Source organism: Bombina bombina, chromosome 1 (assembly GCF_027579735.1).
Source record: "Bombina bombina isolate aBomBom1 chromosome 1, aBomBom1.pri, whole genome shotgun sequence".
In the NCBI taxonomy this organism is placed as follows: domain Eukaryota; kingdom Metazoa; phylum Chordata; class Amphibia; order Anura; family Bombinatoridae; genus Bombina; species Bombina bombina.
Window position 1 is genome coordinate 991,570,384 of NC_069499.1, and position 20,526 is coordinate 991,590,909.

A 20,526-nucleotide genomic window follows, 5' to 3' on the forward strand; every position below is an offset into this window, starting at 1 on the left:
TTCTTCTCTCAAGTCCATGGCGGAGGCGAGGCTACTATCCGTCACACTTGAAGGGCCGTGTTCCTGTTCCACGGTGTAGATTCCGGTAAGATCGTTTCATTTTACTTCTTCATGATTGTACTGTAATTCATTTGTTCCTGCGAACTCACATAAAAAATACAGGGTCTCAGTGGGACTCCTTTAGTATCTTGGAATCAAGGGTTAATGTCTCCTGAGGGGGATTATTGAACAGGGGGGGTTTAATCATGTTTGTTATGTGATTCAATCTGCCTATGTGTAGTGTTATTTGGGCTTGTGTCTTTTGGACCATAACAGCCTTTTGAAGTGACGCGACCTCACGGTCGGGCGTTTTTTTTGGACTGTACGGTTCACCTTGTGACCGGGCGTGTTTACATTCTGGTCTCCCATTTCCGCATTCCTGACTGTGTGGCGACAAAGAATTCTAGTCCGCTGATGTTGGGTTCATAGGAGGTGGTGAGTGCCTCAGCCATTGTGGGCGTCAGGTGCCGTTTAAATTGTTTTATATTTAGTCCATTTTTTGATATCCTTTACCCAGTTATGAAGAATGCTGATGTTGAGATTGTTCAACTTTCTGATTCATATTCTTTGTTCTGTGGCGAATGCGAATTTGCCCCATTGACTCAGGTCATTCAGTTATGTTCTTTAGGCTGTTCTAGAGCTCCTTGTTCCTCAGGCTTGGGGATTTAAGGGACTGCTGAGCCATCTGCCTCAGGGGGCCCTGTCGTCCGGGAGGCAAGTTCCGTATTGCTCGCTACTACTACACATGCGGGTAACCCAAGTTATGTTTTTTCCTTCTCGGAGGGTGGATTGTTCTCCCCGGAGGTTGTGGCACGTTCTCACTTTTACATACTTTTGGCGCTTGCGCGTCTACAAAGTCCAAATGTTTATTTGTGATTGTATTCGTGCCCAATTGCCCCAGGTCTCTCGGCCACAGGAGGGCATGTGCAGTTCCCTGCAGGTGTAACTGTTCCTGAGTGTTGTGCCTTTAGTTACAGTCTCCTCCTTCAAATGGCTCACCTCATTAGACATGGGGGGGATGAAGTAATCTCCTTAAGTCTTGTTATCAATATCCTTCCCAGTTTTGTTGGAAGAACAGGGTTTCCTTTAGGCTGGTCCTGCGTATTTTTCTGTTCTTCTTGGGCGTTAACCCGAAATTAAAAATCTCTAGGATCGATACTCGCTGTTTGCTTCTACGGAAGTTGTTCGGGACAGGTTAGTCCCATGTTTGTCTGTTTTCTTTCTCCCTCTCTGAGGGCGGATTTAGCCAGCTTGGCAGTTATGACCCTGGTTGCAGGCTGGTCCTGCTTGGGTTCAGATCTTCTGTCTCGCGGCTTATTCAGACACGTGGTGCCCATTATACCTTGCTGGTCAGGTTGGGGTTCTGAGTGCTCTTAACATTATTTATGTTCTTGTTATTTGTTTTACAAGTTTTAGCTAAGCATTCTCAAGAGGACTTGCGGCTCCGTGCGACTCTCGGGATTGTTTCAGTCCTAAATAGCCGTCTCTCTGGTGACTGGGTCAGTGAATGTGCTGCGTCACTCTCTGTTGCTTCCGATACCCTCGGAACCTAGATTATTCCTTCCCACATGGTGGGAAAATTAGAGGGTTTAGCGCCTCTTTTTCCGCCGGTCGGGGTGGTGTTGCTTTAGGAAACTGTACTTTTTGTACTTGTTCCTTTAGTGGTTCTCTTCATTGAGACCTTGGCTTGTCCGTTTCTCCTTGTGGATTGGTCGCCTTCGGGGGACTTGGATTCCCTTCGGGAGTTGGTTGTTCCTTTTTCGGGACATTAGACAGTGAGGTCTTTTTGGGCTCCAGTTAAGGATCCTTCTTGGGAATGCTCTGCATCTCTTTCTTGGGATAGAAGAGGTCCTAGTGGTTTTTCACTCATATGGTTCAGGTATTGTTTTACTGTCCTCTGACTTCGAATCTGAGGTGATGGGGGAGGCTTGATGTTGCTCTGTTCAGGTGACTTGTCCTCACTGTTCCCCTTGTGTCTGGAGCTCGTGGCTAGCTGGACAGCTAGCTCAGCATACTAATGCTCTGGCTACTCTGTACTGTAGCAAACCGAGGGTTACTAGTTTGATCCCCGGCGAGGTCTACTCAGCCTTTCCTCCTTTCGAGGTTGATAAAATGAGCAGCGCCTTTTGTGTCCCTTAGGGGGATTAGCCGCACTTTCAAGCACAGTCATGTTAATGTTGCTTGGACACCTGTTAGCTCTAGTGTCCTTTTATGGCCCTGGCTCTTTGGAGTGTTGGGCTCCTGCAAGGGGTGGTCTCTTCCCTTTGGGTTGGGACTTGCAAGGGCTTCTTGCTCTTGTTATCCGGGTTATTCTGGATTTTTTTCCCTGAGAGGTCTGTTTTTTTTATATCAGACGAGGGATTTATGTTCCTGGAAGATTGTTTAATCTAAACATTTGTGGGGCCCGGGCTAATTGTCCTGATCTTCCGGTTGTCGAGGGTTTTACTCTGCGTTTTCTCTTTGTGGATCCCACTGTGGGATGTTACCGGACCTTATGATCCTAGGACTGGCCGGGGGTTCCAGTTTCCGGGGTACTTGGGCTTAGCCCTTGTTCTGGCTGTTCTGTTTTACAACTTGGCCAGATTTACTGAGAGCCGGGGCTCCTTGGGGCTTGTCTTGTGCCGGACGATACGGTTCCCTTGGGACAGCCAACTAACGTGACCTGATGGTAGGTTTCCTACCTAGCAAACAGAAGGTTTGCTCAGCTGTCACTTTTGCGCCTGGTATGTGTGCTAGCAAAATGGTGTTTTAAGGGGTTCTTCCGTGTTCGTCAGTGACGTGACCTTGTGTTCTCTCGGTTTTTCCTACGACTTCCTGTCTGATGGGCAGGTGTTTATCGATGCTCTCCTCTTCAGGGGGCTCGTTGTCCTCCTTACGGAGGTGTGGTGCCCTTTTTAGGGGCCTCTCCTGTGTTTGGGAGGTTGGAACAGATGTTTATCTGGTTCGAAGATTGGTCTGCTCTTTGAGTTGTTCCTTTCCATCTGGGGAGCTGGTGGCTCCGCGTTGAGGCTTAGTCGGGTGGCCTTGCTAGATCTCCTTGGGTCTAACGCCTGCTCGATTGTCTTTAGGTTGAAGTGACTGTGTCCATTCTTCCTCCCATTTGGGGGCCGGTCTTGGGGTTCCCTTGCTTTCAGATCTGCTGTTGCTTGGGCTGGTCCGGCTAGGTGTAGGATCTGAGATCTGTTGTTCATCATCAGGTCTTGGGGTGACAGTGGACCTTTTTTTTTTTTTAGAGGTTCTGTGCCTCTCCCCCTTTGAGATCTGTGAGTAGGCTTGGCGGCCTGGATTGCCTGGAGAGTGTCCTCTGTCTTGGAGGTTGGGCAATCTCTGTCTTGGAGGTTGGGCAGTCTGCTATTTTGTGCCGTTTCTTCCTTACGGATAGTGTTTTCTCTGTGTCTTCCTACGGAAGGCAGCGTGTTACTGGACTCAGATGTTTATTTTCTGAGTTTGCTACTTGTAATTTCTGTTTGCTCAGTCTCTGAGTTCTGACGTTTTGAGGAGTTTGTCTTCAGCTGTCTTTTTCGGTACTGTTGAACAATGTTTGGGTGATGTTTCTTCTCCTTGATGATGCCCGGTTTCTCCTTGTGGGTTGGACGTTGTCTCCCATTATTCTCGGGATCCATTCAGGTCTCTTGGCCTTCCTTTGAAGGGGTTTTTTCTTTCTGGATTTTGCTGTACCTTTTGGGTATCCCTTTGGCTTACACTTGTCCTCTCCCTATTGGGGATTTTGGTACTGTACTAGTAAGGGGACCAACTTCTGGACAATGGTTCTCCTGGGGGAGTGTTGGCTCAGTGAGTCTGCTTGAGGTCTCTAGTTAGGTTGTGGTTTTTTCAGGCCTGGTGCCCTCAGAATGGGCTGCTTATTGTACCCTCCCGTTTTGGCATTCAGTGTCCTCTATAACTTGGGTATTGTTTTCCCAAAAGTAATGAATGCAGCTGTGGACTCTTTCCATTTATGAAGAAAAACTTAAATTATGCTTACCTGATAATTTTCTTTTCTTCAGATGGAAAGAGTCCACAGCTCCCCACCCGTATTTTTTTCTGTGGGGCGTCTCTTATTTTTTTATTCTTCTGGCACCTTTTCACCCTGGTATTTCTTCTACTGTTCCTTGTTCCTCATCAGAATGAATGGGGGAAGTGGGAGGAGTATTTAAGCCTTTGGCTGGGGTGTCTTTGCCTCCTCCTGGTGACCAGGTTCTTATTTCCCAAAAGTAATGAATGCAGCTGTGGACTCTTTCCATCTGAAGAAAAGAAAATTATCGTTTTTTTGCATATTGCTTTACTCAGGGGCGGAACTAAAGGGGTGCAGAGGACGCAATTGCGACTGGGCCCCTGAGGGTGGGGGCCCAGCTTAAAAAACAATACAAATGTTTTTTTTAATAAAAAACATTGACCTGCCACTGCCTGCACTGATATCATATGAGTGTGACATGATGCTTCACTAGTGTCTCTGACTACAGGGGATAGTGTTTCTGTTTTACCCATTGGTGTTTATGTGTGTGTGTGTGTATGTATGTATGTGACTGTGTGTGTATTTATGCATGTATGTGCGTGTGTGTATGTCTGTGGAACCAGCAAATTACAGACCTTGTTACAACAGCATGGGGGGGGGGGGGGGGTAAACGGTGCCACTATATACAGTATGGGGGGGGGGGCTGGACCATGTCACAAACTACTGTGGTCACTTTATAAAGTACTGGGGCGGGAAGGGTCAGGCCAGCCATCTCACCGGCAGATTACAGACTGTGTCACTAACTGACTAATAGGGGGTCAGACCATCTCACAGACTGTGGGCACAGGGTAACTCCTTTTGCAGACATGTAATCTGATTCACATTTGTTTTTTTCTGTGTTAAATGTAAAGTAAAAAAAAAAAGAATATGTATCAAATGCACCTTTTTTGGGGGGGGGGGGATATGAAAACATTACTGCAAATGATGAAATTCAAAGATGTCAGGATTTTCTATGTTTGGGAGATGTTTGTATTTGCAATGCCATTCTGTCTAGGAAGCTTTACCATATGAAGACAGATGCCTGCAACTCAGGGAAAGCAGCGCTCGACTGTAACTTTCTGAAGAATATATAGTTATGTGGTACGATGGGCAAAGTATATACATATATACGTCCTTTTGGGTCAAGTGGTTAAATCCTCTCCTCTTCAAGGTGCGCTTAATAAATTGTCCCTCTCTGTGCACCTTAAAGGGATAGGAAAGTCAAAATTAAACTTGCATGAATCAGATAGAGCATGTCATTTTAAGACACTTTTAAATTCACTTCTATTTTCAAATGTGCTTAGTTGTCTTAGTATCCTTTGTTAAAAAATTAACAACTTAATTAAATTGTCTCTTGTGATTGGTTAAATAGATATTTTCAGCTTCCTGTCAGTAGTGCAATGCTGTCAGCAATGGATAACACAAGAATGAAGAAAATTTGATAATAGAATTAAATTTGAAAGTTGTTTAAAATTGTATGTTCTATCTGAATCATAAAAGACAATTTTGGGGTTTACTATCCCTTTAAGTATCAACCCATCTTTTTACAGCTTAAAATGGCCAAAAAACATCTCTTGCTTGTGTGCAATGTTTGTGCTTTGTCTCACACTCCCTACCAAGGCCAAAAAGCAAATAACGTCTCAGCAATTTGCAGCAAAAACTTGATTACTTCTCTAGGGAGCATGGAACAAAGCACATTTTTTACATAAAACCAAGATGTGTTTACGGTCCCTTTATGTGAGCCCTCTTACACTACACGTGATATTAGTGCATTCCTTATGCACAAGACTAGTTTTGTGCAATTAATGTATCTTCAATGCACACTAATTATTATGTCCCATTTTCTCCCCTCTACTCTCCCATACCTCTCCTCTCTGCACTCTAGCCTATGTGCCTGATAAAGTACTCCTTGTCATTCATGAATCCAGTCATGTGCCCTTTCTTTGTCAATGTGTAGCTGATACTGCGCCTCTCCATGTCTCTGAATCATTTACTGTCTCTGTGCATCTGATAATTTATCCATCTGGTTGGTACTCTATAAAGTTCTACCTCCCTAAACACGCATAAACACTCACACTCTGCAGCCAAGATAGTGGCTTTACCTGCTCTTTGTGCTGATTATGGGCGCTCATCTAGCTCTGTACTCATGTCATGGTAAAAGCCCCATCTTACTGATTTTTTTACAGCTTCTTATTGGTTTTCTTAACCTATCCCCTTTGTCTCTTTACATCTGATAATGTGGACATTTCTGTGTTTTTAATAATATGTCTCCAATTCAGTATACAGGGCCTGATCCCAGTGAGTCTCCCATGTCACGATATGACCGGAACCAGCCTACCCGGAATCACCGGTCCAATCCATGCTGCTTCTGCTGGTGCTGCTGCTGTAGCTGCTCTTGGTGAGATGCAATACTATGTGGGGTTTTGTGGTACTGTAAACTGGAGATCAGAATTTTGTTTCTGTGCACTATACAAGGGAAGAAACACTGTATACATTAGTTGGGTGTTCTGTTTACAAATTTTTGGTCTATTGTACCATAGAAAAGACTGTACTATACTGAAATATTTGGTATATTAGGGTTGTTAACAACGTACAGTGCATCCACCCCTTTTTATAGCACATGCTATGGGATATTTTATAGGGATTTGCTATATACGATTAAAGGGACACTGAACCCAAATTTTTTCTTTTGTAATTCAGAAAGGGCATGCAATTTTAAGCAACTTTCTTATTTACTCCTATTATCAGTTTCTCTTCGTTCTCTTTATTTGAAAAAGAAGGCATCTAATCTTTTTTTTGGGTTCAGTACTCTGGACAGCACTTTTTTATTGGTGGATGAATTTATCCACCAATCAGCAAGGACAACCCAGGATGTTCACCAAAAATGGGCCGGCATCTAAACTTACATTCTTGCATTTCAAATAAAGATACCAAGAGAATGAAGTAAATGTGATAATAGGAGTAAATTAGAAAGTTGCTTAAAATTTCATGCTCAATCGGAATCACGAAAGAAAAAATTTGGGTACAGTGTCCCTTTAATGGATATGATTAATGGCTTTATACAAGGGAGAGACAACATATAGGAAATACACATGCTTCTCCTTTATATGCTAACCTCGTCTATTCTTCCACCACCCGCTCTTTTGTTTCTCTGTTCCTTCTTCTCCACTTTTGTGTTAGAAATATTTCTGTGTCTTTGTGTGTTCATGACGCTGTCACCTTGTGACTCTTTCACTGTCTTTGTGTGCTCATAATGCTGTCACCTTGTGACTCTCTTCTTCACTGTCTTTGTGTGGCTGTTGTGATTCTAAAAATGATTCTGGTGCTTTGTCAGGAATGAAGACCGGAACAGACGCAGAAGATTTTCAAGAGACACCAAACTGGAGAGTGTTCCCCACTGTGAAGTCTGGTGAGTGGTACTCTTATTCATCACTCAGGAACCACTTCAATTCAAGTGCAGAGAGTGAGGCATAGTCTTGAGATATAGCATAGTTATATGTGACTGGGCCAATGTGTTTAAATTCAAAGGGTAGAACAAATGTTATTGTCGAAATTCAATTTGGATAATCGATTCTTTAAAATTCAAAAATCTAATGTTATTTCCAGTTTTCTAATGTAACTTTGGATTTCTAATGTTGGTTTCAAATTCAAATATTACATTTATAAAAGGTAAAGTTGTAGGTTGGAAATAGAATATTATAAATTTTATTAGCATAAAACGAAATCGAATGTTGGTAATATTTCCGAATTAACTAAACATTCGATTATTCGAACAAATATTTTTGAATGTTTTTTTTTAAAATTGGAAAGCAAACATTCAAAAAAGAATGTTGGAATGTTATATGAACATTCGAATGAACGAATGTATCGAAATGTCTTTTAAATTTGGAACGTTTCAACACTTTCGCCCATCCCTAATATATATGTATGTATGTATGTGTATATATTTGTATTTTTGTCCCAGCATACTTTTCAACTAAAATTAAAAGAAACATGCAGTAATGGAATGAGACTGAAGCTTGTGTTTTTTTTTATTTTTTCCAAAACTGCAGCATTCAGAAACAATTTAACATATTTTTACCACAGATGCTTGGTTTAGAAGGAAACCTTTCAGCTCCTGCATTTCATTGTTTAATGCTGAATAACAGCTCTTGGTTTCTTTTGGCACACACAATGTGAAACAACAAGAGGAAGTATTTAGAAACTCAAAAAGTGAATCATATGAACAAGTCTGCAAGCACAGAAAATGCACCAATTCTACAGCTTATTACATGTTCTCATCGTGTATAGTGACAGTGTTTTAGAATGGTAAGATAAGGCTTAATAGCCTGTCTTTAGTGTCACTAATATCAGCTTTATGGTACATACTATACTAATTATGTATGTAACACGTCTGTACTTTCATCAGCCTGATATCTGCTTGCAAAAAAGTCATGAAGGAAAATAGTGGCTTATATATACTAAAATGTGTATGTAGGATATTTATGGGTTAAAGGGACAGTCAGAGCATGACATTTTAAACGGCTTTCAAGTTTAATTCTATTACCTGATTTGCTTCATTCTATTTTTTGTTGAAAAAGTATAATGGGAGGTAGCTGGTGATTGGTGGCTGCACAAATATGCCTCTTTTCTTCTGTTATGTGCGATCAGTCCACGGGTCATCATTACTTCTGGGATATAACTCCTCCCCAACAGGAAATGCAAGAGGATTCACCCAGCAGAGCTGATATAGCTCCTCCCCTCTACGTCAGTCCCAGTCATTCTCTTGCACCCAACGACTAGATAGGATGTGTGAGAGGACTATGGTGATTATACTTAGTTTTTATGACTTCAATCAAAAGTTTGTTATTTTACAATAGCACCGGAGCGTGTTATTACTTCTCTGGCAGAGTTTGAAGAAGAATCTACCAGAGTTTTTTACTATGATTTTAACCGGAGTAGTTAAGATCATATTGCTGTTCTCGGCCATCTGAGGGAGGTAAAGGCTTCAGATCAGGGGACAGCGGGCAGATGAATCTGCATTGAGGTATGTAGCAGTTTTTATTTTCTGAATGGAATTGATGAAAAAATCCTGCTATACCGTTATAATGACATGTATGTATACACTTCAGTATTCTGGGAATGGTTTTTCACCGGAACTACTCTGTTAAAGGTCACTAATCCTTTTAATAAATATTGTCATGTTAAACGTTTTTGCTGGAATGTAGAATCGTTTACATTGCTGAGGTACTGAGTAAATAAATGTTTGGGCATTATTTTCCACTTGGCAGTTGTCTGCTTTAAATTGTGACAGTTTCGTTTCTCCTCACTGCTGTGTGTGAGAGGGAGGGGCCGTTTTTGGCGCTCTTTTGCTACGCATCAAAAAATTCCAGTCAGCTACTATTATATTTCCTGCATGATCCGGTTCACTGACAGATCTCAGGGGTCTTCAAACTTCTTTGAAGGGAGGTACATTCTCTCAGCAGAGCTGTGAGAATTTTTATTGACTGTGAATAAAAACGTTACTCTATAATTTTTTATGTCAAATTTAGTTATTTACTAATGGGAACAAACCTTTGCTAAAAGTTGTGTTATTTTAAACTTGATGCTATAACTGTTTCAGTTCATTATCTCAACTGTCATTTAATCGTTTAAGTACCTCTTCGAGGCACAGTACGTTTTTGTTAAAAAAGATTATAACCAGGTTGCAAGTTATTGCTAGTGTGTTAAACATGTCTGACCCAGAGAATGATATCTGTGTCATTTGTTCCAATGCCAAGGTGGAGCCCAATAGAAATTTATGTACTAACTGTATTGATGCTACTTTAAATAAAAGTCAATCTGTACAATGTGAACAAATTTCACCAAACTGCGAGGGGAGAGTTATGCCGACTAACTCGCCTCACGCGGCAGTACCTGCATCTCCCGCCCGGGAGGTGCGTGATATTATGGCGCCTAATACATCTGGGCGGCCATTACAGATAACATTACATGATATGGCTACTGTTATGACTGAAGTTTTGTCTAAATTACCAGAACTAAGAGGCAAGCGTGATCACTCTGGGGTGAGAACAGAGTGCGCTGACAATACTAGGGCCATGTCTGATACTGCGTCACAGCTTGCAGAGCATGAGGACGGAGAGCTTCATTCTGTGGGTGACGGTTCTGATCCAAACAGATTGGATTCAGATATTTCAAATTTTAAATTCAAATTGGAGAACCTCCGTGCATTACTAGGGGAGGTCTTAGCAGCTCTCAATGATTGTAACACCATTGCAATACCAGAGAAAATGTGTAGGTTGGATAAATACTTTGCGGTACCGGCGAGTACTGACGTTTTTCCTATACCTAAGAGATTAACTGAAATTGTTACTAAGGAGTGGGATAGACCCGGTGTGCCGTTCTCACCCCCTCCAATATTTAGAAAGATGTTTCCAATAGACGCCACTACTCGGGACTTATGGCAAACGGTCCCTAAGGTGGAGGGAGCAGTTTCTACTTTAGCTAAGCGTACCACTATCCCGGTGGAGGATAGCTGTGCTTTTTCAGATCCAATGGATAAAAAATTAGAGGGTTACCTTAAGAAAATGTTTGTTCAACAAGGTTTTATATTGCAACCCCTTGCATGTATCGCGCCGATTACGGCTGCGGCAGCATTTTGGATTGAGTCCCTGGAAGAGAACCTTAGTTCATCTACGCTAGACGACATTATGGACAGGCTTAGAGTCCTTAAACTAGCCAATTCATTCATTTCGGAGGCCGTAGTACATTTAACCAAACTTACGGCTAAGAACTCTGGATTCGCCATACAGGCACGTAGAGCACTGTGGCTAAAATCCTGGTCAGCTGATGTTACTTCTAAGTCTAAATTACTTAATATACCTTTCAAGGGGCAGTCTTTATTTGGGCCCGGGTTGAAAGAAATTATCGCTGACATTACAGGAGGTAAGGGCCACGCCCTACCTCAAGACAAAGCCAAAGCTAAGGCTAGACAGTCTAATTTTCGTCCCTTTCGGAATTTCAAACCTGGAGCAGCGTCAACCTCCACTGCACCAAAACAGGAAGGAGCTGTTGCTCGTTACAGGCAAGGCTGGAAACCTAACCAGTCCTAGAATAAGGGCAAACAGGCCAGGAAACCTGCTGCTGCCCCAAAGACAGCATGAACCGAGAGCCCCCGATCCGGGACCGGATCTAGTGGGGGGCAGACTTTCTCTCTTCGCTCAGGCCTGGGCAAGAGATGTTCAGGATCCCTGGGCGCTGGAGATCATATCTCAGGGATACCTTCTAGACTTCAAATTATCTCCCCCAAAAGGGAGATTTCATCTGTCAAGGTTGTCAACAAACCAGATAAAGAAAGAAGCGTTTCTACGCTGTGTACAAGATCTGTTATTAATGGGAGTGATCCATCCAGTTCCGCGGTCGGAACAAGGACAAGGGTTCTACTCAAACCTGTTTGTGGTTCCCAAAAAAGAGGGAACTTTCAGGCCAATCTTAGATTTAAAGATTCTAAACAAATTCCTAAGAGTTCCATCGTTCAAAATGGAAACTATTCGGACAATCTTACCTATGATCCAAAAGGGTCAGTACATGACCACAGTGGATTTAAAAGATGCTTACCTTCACATACCGATTCACAAAGATCATCAACGGTATCTACGGTTTGCCTTCCTAGACAGGCACTACCAGTTTGTAGCTCTTCCATTCGGATTGGCTACGGCCCCAAGAATCTTCACAAAGGTTCTGGGTGCCCTTCTGGCGGTACTAAGACCGCGAGGGATTTCGGTAGCTCCGTACCTAGACGACATTCTAATACAAGCTTCAAGCTTTCAAACTGCCAAGTCTCATACAGAGTTAGTTCTGGCATTTCTAAGGTCGCATGGATGGAAAGTGAACGAAAAGAAAAGTTCTCTTTTTCCTCTCACAAGAGTTCCATTCTTGGGGACTCTTATAGATTCTGTAGAAATGAAGATTTACCTGACAGAAGACAGGTTAACAAGGCTTCAGGATGCATGCCGTGTCCTTCATTCCATTCAACACCCGTCAGTAGCTCAATGCATGGAGGTGATCGGCTTAATGGTAGCGGCAATGGACATAGTACCTTTTGCACGCCTACACCTCAGACCGCTGCAATTGTGCATGCTAAGTCAGTGGAATGGGGATTACTCAGATTTGTCCCCTACCCTGAATCTGAATCAAGAGACCAGAAATTCTCTTCTATGGTGGCTTTATCGGCCACACCTGTCCAGGGGGATGCCATTCAGCAGGCCAGACTGGACAATCGTAACAACAGACGCCAGCCTGCTAGGTTGGGGCGCTGTCTGGAATTCTCTGAAGACTCAGGGATTATGGAATCAGGAGGAGAGTCTCCTTCCAATAAACATTCTGGAATTGAGGGCAGTTCTCAATGCCCTTCTAGCTTGGCCCCAATTAACAACTCAGGGGTTCATCAGGTTTCAGTCGGACAATATCACGACTGTAGCTTACATCAACCATCAGGGAGGGACAAGAAGCTCCCTAGCAATGATGGAAGTATCAAAGATAATTCGCTGGGCAGAGTCTCACTCTTGCCACCTGTCAGCAATCCACATCCCGGGAGTGGAGAACTGGGAGGCGGATTTCTTGAGTCGCCAGACTTTTCATCCGGGAGAGTGGGAACTTCATCCGGAGATTTTTGCCCAAATACTTCGACGTTGGGGCAAACCAGAGATAGATCTCATGGCGTCTCGCCAGAACGCCAAACTTCCTCACTACGGGTCCAGATCCAGGGATCCGGGAGCGGTTCTGATAGATGCTTTGACAGCACCTTGGAACTTCGGGATGGCTTATGTGTTTCCACCCTTCCCGCTGCTTCCTCGATTGATTGCGAAAATCAAACAAGAGAGAGCATCTGTGATTCTAATAGCGCCTGCATGGCCACGCAGGACTTGGTATGCAGATCTAGTGGACATGTCATCCTGTCCACCTTGGTCTCTACCTCTGAGACAGGACCTTCTGACACAGGGTCCATTCAAACATCAAAATCTAACTTCTCTGAAACTGACTGCTTGGAAATTGAACGCTTGATTTTATCAAAGCGTGGTTTTTCTGAGTCGGTTATTGATACCCTGATCCAGGCTAGGAAGCCTGTTACCAGAAAGATTTACCATAAAATATGGCGCAAATACCTATACTGGTGCGAATCCAAACGTTACTCCTGGAGTAAGGTTAGGATCCCTAGGATATTGTCTTTTCTACAAGAAGGTTTAGAAAAGGGTTTATCGGCTAGTTCATTAAAGGGACAGATTTCAGCTCTGTCCATCTTGTTACACAGGCGTCTGTCAGAAAATCCAGACGTCCAGGCCTTTTGTCAAGCTTTAGCTAGGATCAAGCCTGTGTTTGAAGCCGTTGCTCCGCCATGGAGTTTAAACTTAGTTCTTAACGTTTTACAAGGTGTTCCATTTGAACCCCTTCATTCCATTGATATAAAATTGTTATCTTGGAAAGTTCTGTTTTTAATGGCTATTTCCTCGGCTCGAAGAGTCTCTGAGTTATCAGCATTACATTGTGATTCTCCTTATCTGATTTTTCACTCAGATAAGGTAGTTCTGCGTACTAAACCTGGGTTCTTACCTAAGGTAGTTACTAACAGGAATATCAATCAAGAGATTGTTGTTCCATCCTTGTGTCCAAATCCTTCTTCAAAGAAGGAACGTCTTCTACACAATCTGGATGTAGTTCGTGCCCTCAAGTTCTACTTGCAGGCAACTAAAAATTGTCGTTTATTCTGGACAGAGGAGAGATCAAAAAGCTTCTGCTACCTCTCTCTCTTTCTGGCTTCGTAGCATAATACGTTTAGCCTATGAGACTGCTGGACAGCAGCCTCCTGAAAGAATTACAGCTCACTCCACTAGAGCTGTGGCTTCCACTTGGGCCTTTAAGAATGAGGCCTCTGTTGAACAGATTTGCAAGGCTGCAACTTGGTCTTCGCTTCATACTTTTTCCAAATTTTACAAATTTGACACTTTTGCTTCTTCGGAGGCTATTTTTGGGAGAAAGGTTCTTCAGGCAGTGGTTCCTTCTGTATAATGAGCCTGCCTATCCCTCCCGTCATCCGTGTACTTTTGCTTTGGTATTGGTATCCCAGAAGTAATGATGACCCGTGGACTGATCGCACATAACAGAAGAAAACATAATTTATGCTTACCTGATAAATTCCTTTCTTCTGTTGTGCGATCAGTCCACGGCCCGCCCTGTTTTTTAAGGCAGGTAAATATCTTTTAAATTATTCTCCAGTCACCACTTCACCCTTGGTTACTCCTTTCTCGTTGATTCTTGGTCGAATGACTGGGACTGACGTAGAGGGGAGGAGCTATATCAGCTCTGCTGGGTGAATCCTCTTGCATTTCCTGTTGGGGAGGAGTTATATCCCAGAAGTAATGATGACCCGTGGACTGATCGCACAACAGAAGAAAGGAATTTATCAGGTAAGCATAAATTATGTTTTTAGTGTCTCACCTATGTTCATCTACCTCCCAGCTCCTTCAAAAGAAAAAAGAATACCAAGATAAAGAAGGAAAATTGATAACAGAAATAAATTGGAAAGGTGTTTAAAAGTGTATGCTATATCTGAATCATGAAAGACCAAATGTGGCTTTCATATCCCTTTAATGGAGGCGGAGAGTACCGCTTCTGGCCAGAGAACTACAAGGCACTAAAGGTTACTTCTTTTATCACTTTTGTATTCCTGTACTTGGTCATTTTTTTGTTGTTGTAATTTATTCACTGCATGTTTCTTTTTCCCTCTTTGGTTATTTATTTGTTCTACTTTTGACTTTTATCAGCTTAGCTTATCTGTCATGCACATGGATATAGCGACTATATATATATTTTATAGGAGTTTTTACTGTGTAAACACACGGTAAGCTCTATCTGCTGCAGCGCTACTTAATGGTCATTGCTTAATGGTCATTACTGGGTAATTTCAGATAACTATATTCTCATCTTCATCTTATCTTTATTTTAGTTTCCACTAAGTAAAAAACAAAACAAACCACATCTTTATACAATACAAACATCTTTCACTTTGCCACCTAGTGGACAGAATACTTATAACAATTAGGCATGTGCATTGGGTAGATTTGTTAGCTGCCGAATGTGAAAGAAGTAGCCCACTTGCGGCATTTGGCTCTTCTTGTGAAAGTGCAACACACTAAGGCAGGGGTGTCCAAACTTTGCTCTCCAGAGGTTTTGGAACTACATTTCCCATGATGCTCAGCTAGATAAAATGCTGGCTGAGCATCATCGGAAATGTAGTTCCAAAACCTCTGGAGAGCAAAGTTTGGACACCCCTGCACTAAGGTCTAGATTTGCACTGATCTTAGTGTGTTGCACTATCACAAGAAGTAATCCGGCTCCGAAAATAGTTGAATGCTGCTGGCGGGCACCGTATTCGCCATTTATTTTCTTTTGAATAGTCTGAATGCACATGACTACAAATCGTACATAAAACATTCTAAATCTCATACCATCTTTCTAATTCATAATCATTGAGTTTGTTAAACAGCAATTTAACTTCTCTAGATTAAATAATACTGTCAAATAAAATTCTGTATTTATACCTTTTATGCCTCACTGATTTAAGAGTAAAGATGCAAATACTTTCCTGTTGTTTAAGTGATTGTAAACTTTAACAAATGAAAGACCAGTATTAAATAATACTCTTAAAAACAGTTGCACTTTAATTCATTAAAGTTTACAATGATGCTTATTTTTTAAAATACTTAAAGGGCCATAATACCCAAATGTTTAAACACTTGAAAGTGATGCAGCATAGCTGTAAAAAGCTGACTAGAAAATATCTCCTGAACATCTCTATGTAAAAAAGAAAGATATTTTACCTCAAAAGTTTCTCAGTAGCCACCTCCCATTGTAAAGGATTTCTAAGCAGCATATTAGTATGTCTGTCCTGGGACAGCTGAAAGGATGAGCCTCGTGAACTCTCATATTATTTCACCAATCAGGTAAAGGAAGCTTACTATGAAATCTCATGAGAGTTAAGTCAAATCTCATGAGATCACAGTAAGAGTTCATGACCTCAGCACTGCTGATGCTGATTGGCTGCTGTTCATTTCTTCATTATTTTTTTATTTTTTTACCTGCAGCTGGGAGCAGGTGAAGTATAACTTTTTACACCGAACTTACTCTGCTGAGCTGAGGAGATTGTGAGGTAAAATATCTTCCTTTTTTACATAGAGATGCTCAGGTGATATTTTCCTGTCAGCTTTTTACAGTTATACTGCATCAGTTTCAAGTGATTTAGCATATGAGTATTATGTCCCTTTAACTTTGTGTTATTGTAAACATAACGCCGATCCTCCGGCCGCATCTGCTGCTTTCTTTAGCAGATCGATGATGAATCCGGCTTCCTCCAATCGTTGTGTGTCCCGTTTGGCGTTCAGCTCGTGGGGCAACAGAACGATTGGAGCAAGCCCCTCCAATGCTCATTAGTTTTATATCAAATGCTAAATATCTCTTAAAGCTGTTTCTTTTACCCCCCAAACAAGATTTACATATTGCTGGCCTTTAAAGTTTGAATTTCAAAGTTTATTTTTAGTGGGTTATATTTCAAGTAGGGGTATTCATACTACTTCTAATGCTTATTCATATAACAAAAATCTTTTTCTTGAAGAGACTGAAATTCTGATCTGCTTAAATATGTGATTATTATAAAAAGACACTTTCCAATTTTAAGAGCGGACGAAAAGCTTAAAGCTATAGTAACAGGATGTAGATTTTCGTATTGACGCAGTACTACTTTGGGGAATATTTTATCCCCCATGAAATTATCAAAACAACCTATTTCAAGCACTTGGCTGACGCAGAAGGGTACATACAGATGTAGCAGCTACAGATGTAGGGCTTGTGATTTTATTCAGGTAACTAGATTCTTTGAGTCTTACACTACAAGAGATCAATATGAGACCTCGGTATGTATTAATTGCTCTATGGGCCAAGTGATATATTTTGTTTCATATACTTGATACAGATTGCAGTATATAGGTCTCACTACCGGGGGGGTAAGATCCAAAATTTGTGAACACTTGAGTAACGTTAACTGCAGGCGTGCATGTTCAGCTTTAGCCAAACATTTTATTCACAGACACAATACAGCGGTAGATGCATTTAAATGGCAAGCTAAAAAGCATGTGACTTGTCCCCCAAGAGGAGGTGATAGGAATAAACTATTATGTCGAAGGGAGACATTCTGGATTTTTTAATTATGTACAGGGTTACCGAATGGATTTAATTCAGAATATTACATCATGAACCACTGGGAATAAGAAACAATGTGATATCCTTAATGTGTTGGTAAATATATATACAACAACAAGTAGAATGACAGAGAAATTAATCACTGGCAAGCCCCACTAGCAAAGAAAGGTGCCTAAAAAGGGGAAAAATCACTTAAGCTAGGAAGCTAGGAATCAAAGAGCATACAGTTAGGCGCACAGACAGCTGCCAGTCCCTAGTAAAAGAGGAGAGGGGTACCTCAAACCCCTCTATAGAAATACAAACCGAAAGAGTAGGGATGGTGCTACCATGCAATAACTATATGCCTAAAAAAGCAGATAATCTATGTACAAGTATAAAAATATATATATATATATATATAATCAGTAATCACAGAAAAAAAATAAATGAAAGTTTCATATATATATATATATATATATATATATATATATATATATATATATACACACACGTTATCAATCACATAAAGGGTTAAAGAACAAAAAACATATATATATATATATATATATATATATATATATATATATATATATATATATATATATAGTCCAGAAAAGGACAATGAAATAAAGTCCACGATGACAAACAGATCCTGGACAGCAACACAGTCCCCAAAAGACACAGGAAATCTTGTTTAAGCCCCACTTGGATGTACACTTACTTCCAGAACCCTCAATCCATATAAGGTAAGGTAAAATCGTAGCAGTCTCCAAGGCACCTCCCAGAGTATGGATCAGGATGTCTAAGTCCAAAAGGATCCTACGTATCCCAGCAGAATCAATTCCAGAAACTTTCAGTGTCCAAGTGACTCTCCTCCCAAGTATTCAAGCAGGTATCTCAGTTGGTCTATTGAAAACGTCCACGTACTGCGCATGCGTGTTCTCACAGCCCGGGGAGTTGGAAAGTGGAATAAAAATATATATATATATATATATATATATATATATATATATATATATATATATATATATATATATATATATATATATATATATATATATATATATATATATATATATATATATATATATATACACTGTGTATGTATGTATAGTACCAATTTTAAAAATATATGTGACCATATAAATCACAATCGCTGCAATAACTTTGCAAAATCATGAATGATTTTTGTCAAAATTACCTTTGTAATTGAATTACGGCACAAATGTTTTTAATCGATCCCTCCACCCCCTTAGATTTTCAGTACTGCATTTGAGTGACGTATAGAGCAGTCTTACCCTCTCTATAGGTCAGATTTAATGCGTGCTCCTGAGCGAATAAATGGAACTGCATGTCACGTCATCCGAATAAACGGAGAATCACAAGTTGAAGTGTTAGCTGCAAAAACGCGAGCGTACTATAATCCCCTGATCAAACGATCACGATTGCACACTTATTTTAGTTTATATGGTTAAAACAATAACATCATTTATAGTAAAATAACTTACACCTAGATTACGAGTTTTGCGTTAGAGGCTGTGCGGTGCTAACAAGCAGTTTTCCCTCACCGCTCACTTACCTACAGTGCTGGTATTACGGGTTTTTACAAACCCGTTGTTAAAAGACAAGAAGTGAGCGTTGAGCAAAATTTTGCTCATTACCGCACTCCAATACCAGCGCTGCTTAAGTCAGCGGTGAGCTGGAGTAACGTGCTCGTGCACGATTTCCCCATAGGAATCAACGGGGAGAGCCGGCTGAAGTTCAATCGTATTGGCTGATCCAATCAGCCAATATGATTAAGCTCGCATTCTATTGGACAGCCAATAAAATGCTTTTTTCTACCTTAATTCCGATTGGCTGATAGAATTCTATCAGCCAATCGGAATCTAAGGGACGCCATCTTGGATGACGTCACTTAAAGGTACCTTAATTCTCTGTTAGTCATCGGATGAAGAGGATGCTCCGCGTCGGATGTCTTGAAGATGGACCCGCTCCGTGCCGGATGGATGAAGACTTCTGCCCGGCTTGGATGAAGACGTCTCCTGGTAAATAGATCTTCAGGGGGTTAGTGTTAGGTTTTTTTAAGGGTGTATTGGGTGGGTTTTATTTTTAGGTTAGGGACTTTGGGCGGCAAAAGAGCTAACTGCCCTTTTAAGGGCAATGCCCATTCAAATTCCATTTTCAGGGCAATGGGGAGTTTAGGTTTTTTTAGATTTAGGTTTTTTTTATTTGGGGGTTTGGTTGTGTGGGTGGTGGGTTTTACTGTTGGGGGGGGTTGTTTGTATTTTTTTTTACAGGTAAAAGAGCTGATTACTTTGGGGCAATGCCCCGCAAAAGGCCCTTTTAAGGGCTATTGGTAGCTTAGTTTAGGCTAGGGTTTTTTTTTATTTTAATAGGGCTATTAGATTAGGTGTAATTAGTTTAAATTTCTGTAATTTGTTTATTATTTTCTGTAATTTAGTGTTTTGTTTTTTTGTACTTTAGCTAATTTAATTTAATTTAGGTAATTGTATGTAATTTATTTAATTGTATTTAATTTAGTTAATGTATTTAATTATAGTGTAGTATTAGGTGTTATTGTAACTTAGGTTAGGATTTATTTTAGCTAGGTAGTTATTAAATAGTTACTAACTATTTAATAACTATTCTACCTAGTTAAAATAAATACAAACTTGCCTGTAAAATAAAAATAAACCCTAAGCTAGCTACAATGTAACTATTAGTTATATTGTAGCTATCTTAGGGTTAATTTTACAGGTAAGTATTTAGTTTTAAATAGGAATAGTTTAGTTAATGATAAGAATTTTTAGTTAGATTTCTTTTAATTATATTTAAGTTAGGGGGTGTTAGGGTTAGACATTGGGGGCGGCGGCATTAGGGGTTAATAAATGTAGGTAGGTGGCGGCGATGTTAGGGACGGCAGATTAGGGGTTAATAATATTTAACTAGTGTTTGTGATGCGGGAGTGCGGCGGTTTAGGGGTTAATATATTTATTATAGTGGCGGCAGTGTCCGGTTCGGCAGATTAGGGGTTAAAATTTTTCTTTTAGTGTTTGCTATGTGGGAGGGCCTCGGTTTAGGGTTTAATAGGTAGTTTATGGGTGTTAGTGTACTTTATAGCACTTTAGTTAAGAGTTTTATGCTACGGCGTTGTACCATAAAACTCTTAACTACTGACTTTAAAATGCGGTACCAGTCTTGACAGGAGAGGGTCTACCGCTCGCTTTTTGGCAGACTCGTAATACCGGCGCTATGCAAGTCCCATTAAAAATATAGGATACGCAATT

The 20,526-nt window shown here is 40.9% G+C and overlaps 1 protein-coding gene across 2 annotated transcripts in view; it reads left to right on the plus strand.

The window, feature by feature from the left end:
• Window positions 1-20,526, plus strand: part of RGS19 (regulator of G protein signaling 19) — a 95,557-nt gene that overhangs the window by 52,918 nt on the left and 22,113 nt on the right. For both annotated transcript variants that reach the window (XM_053710255.1, XM_053710339.1), the window contains exons 2-3: window positions 6,310-6,428; window positions 7,365-7,439. In XM_053710255.1, coding sequence (XP_053566230.1) covers window positions 6,310-6,428; window positions 7,365-7,439 — 194 coding nt within the window. The remainder of the gene's footprint in view (window positions 1-6,309; window positions 6,429-7,364; window positions 7,440-20,526) is intronic.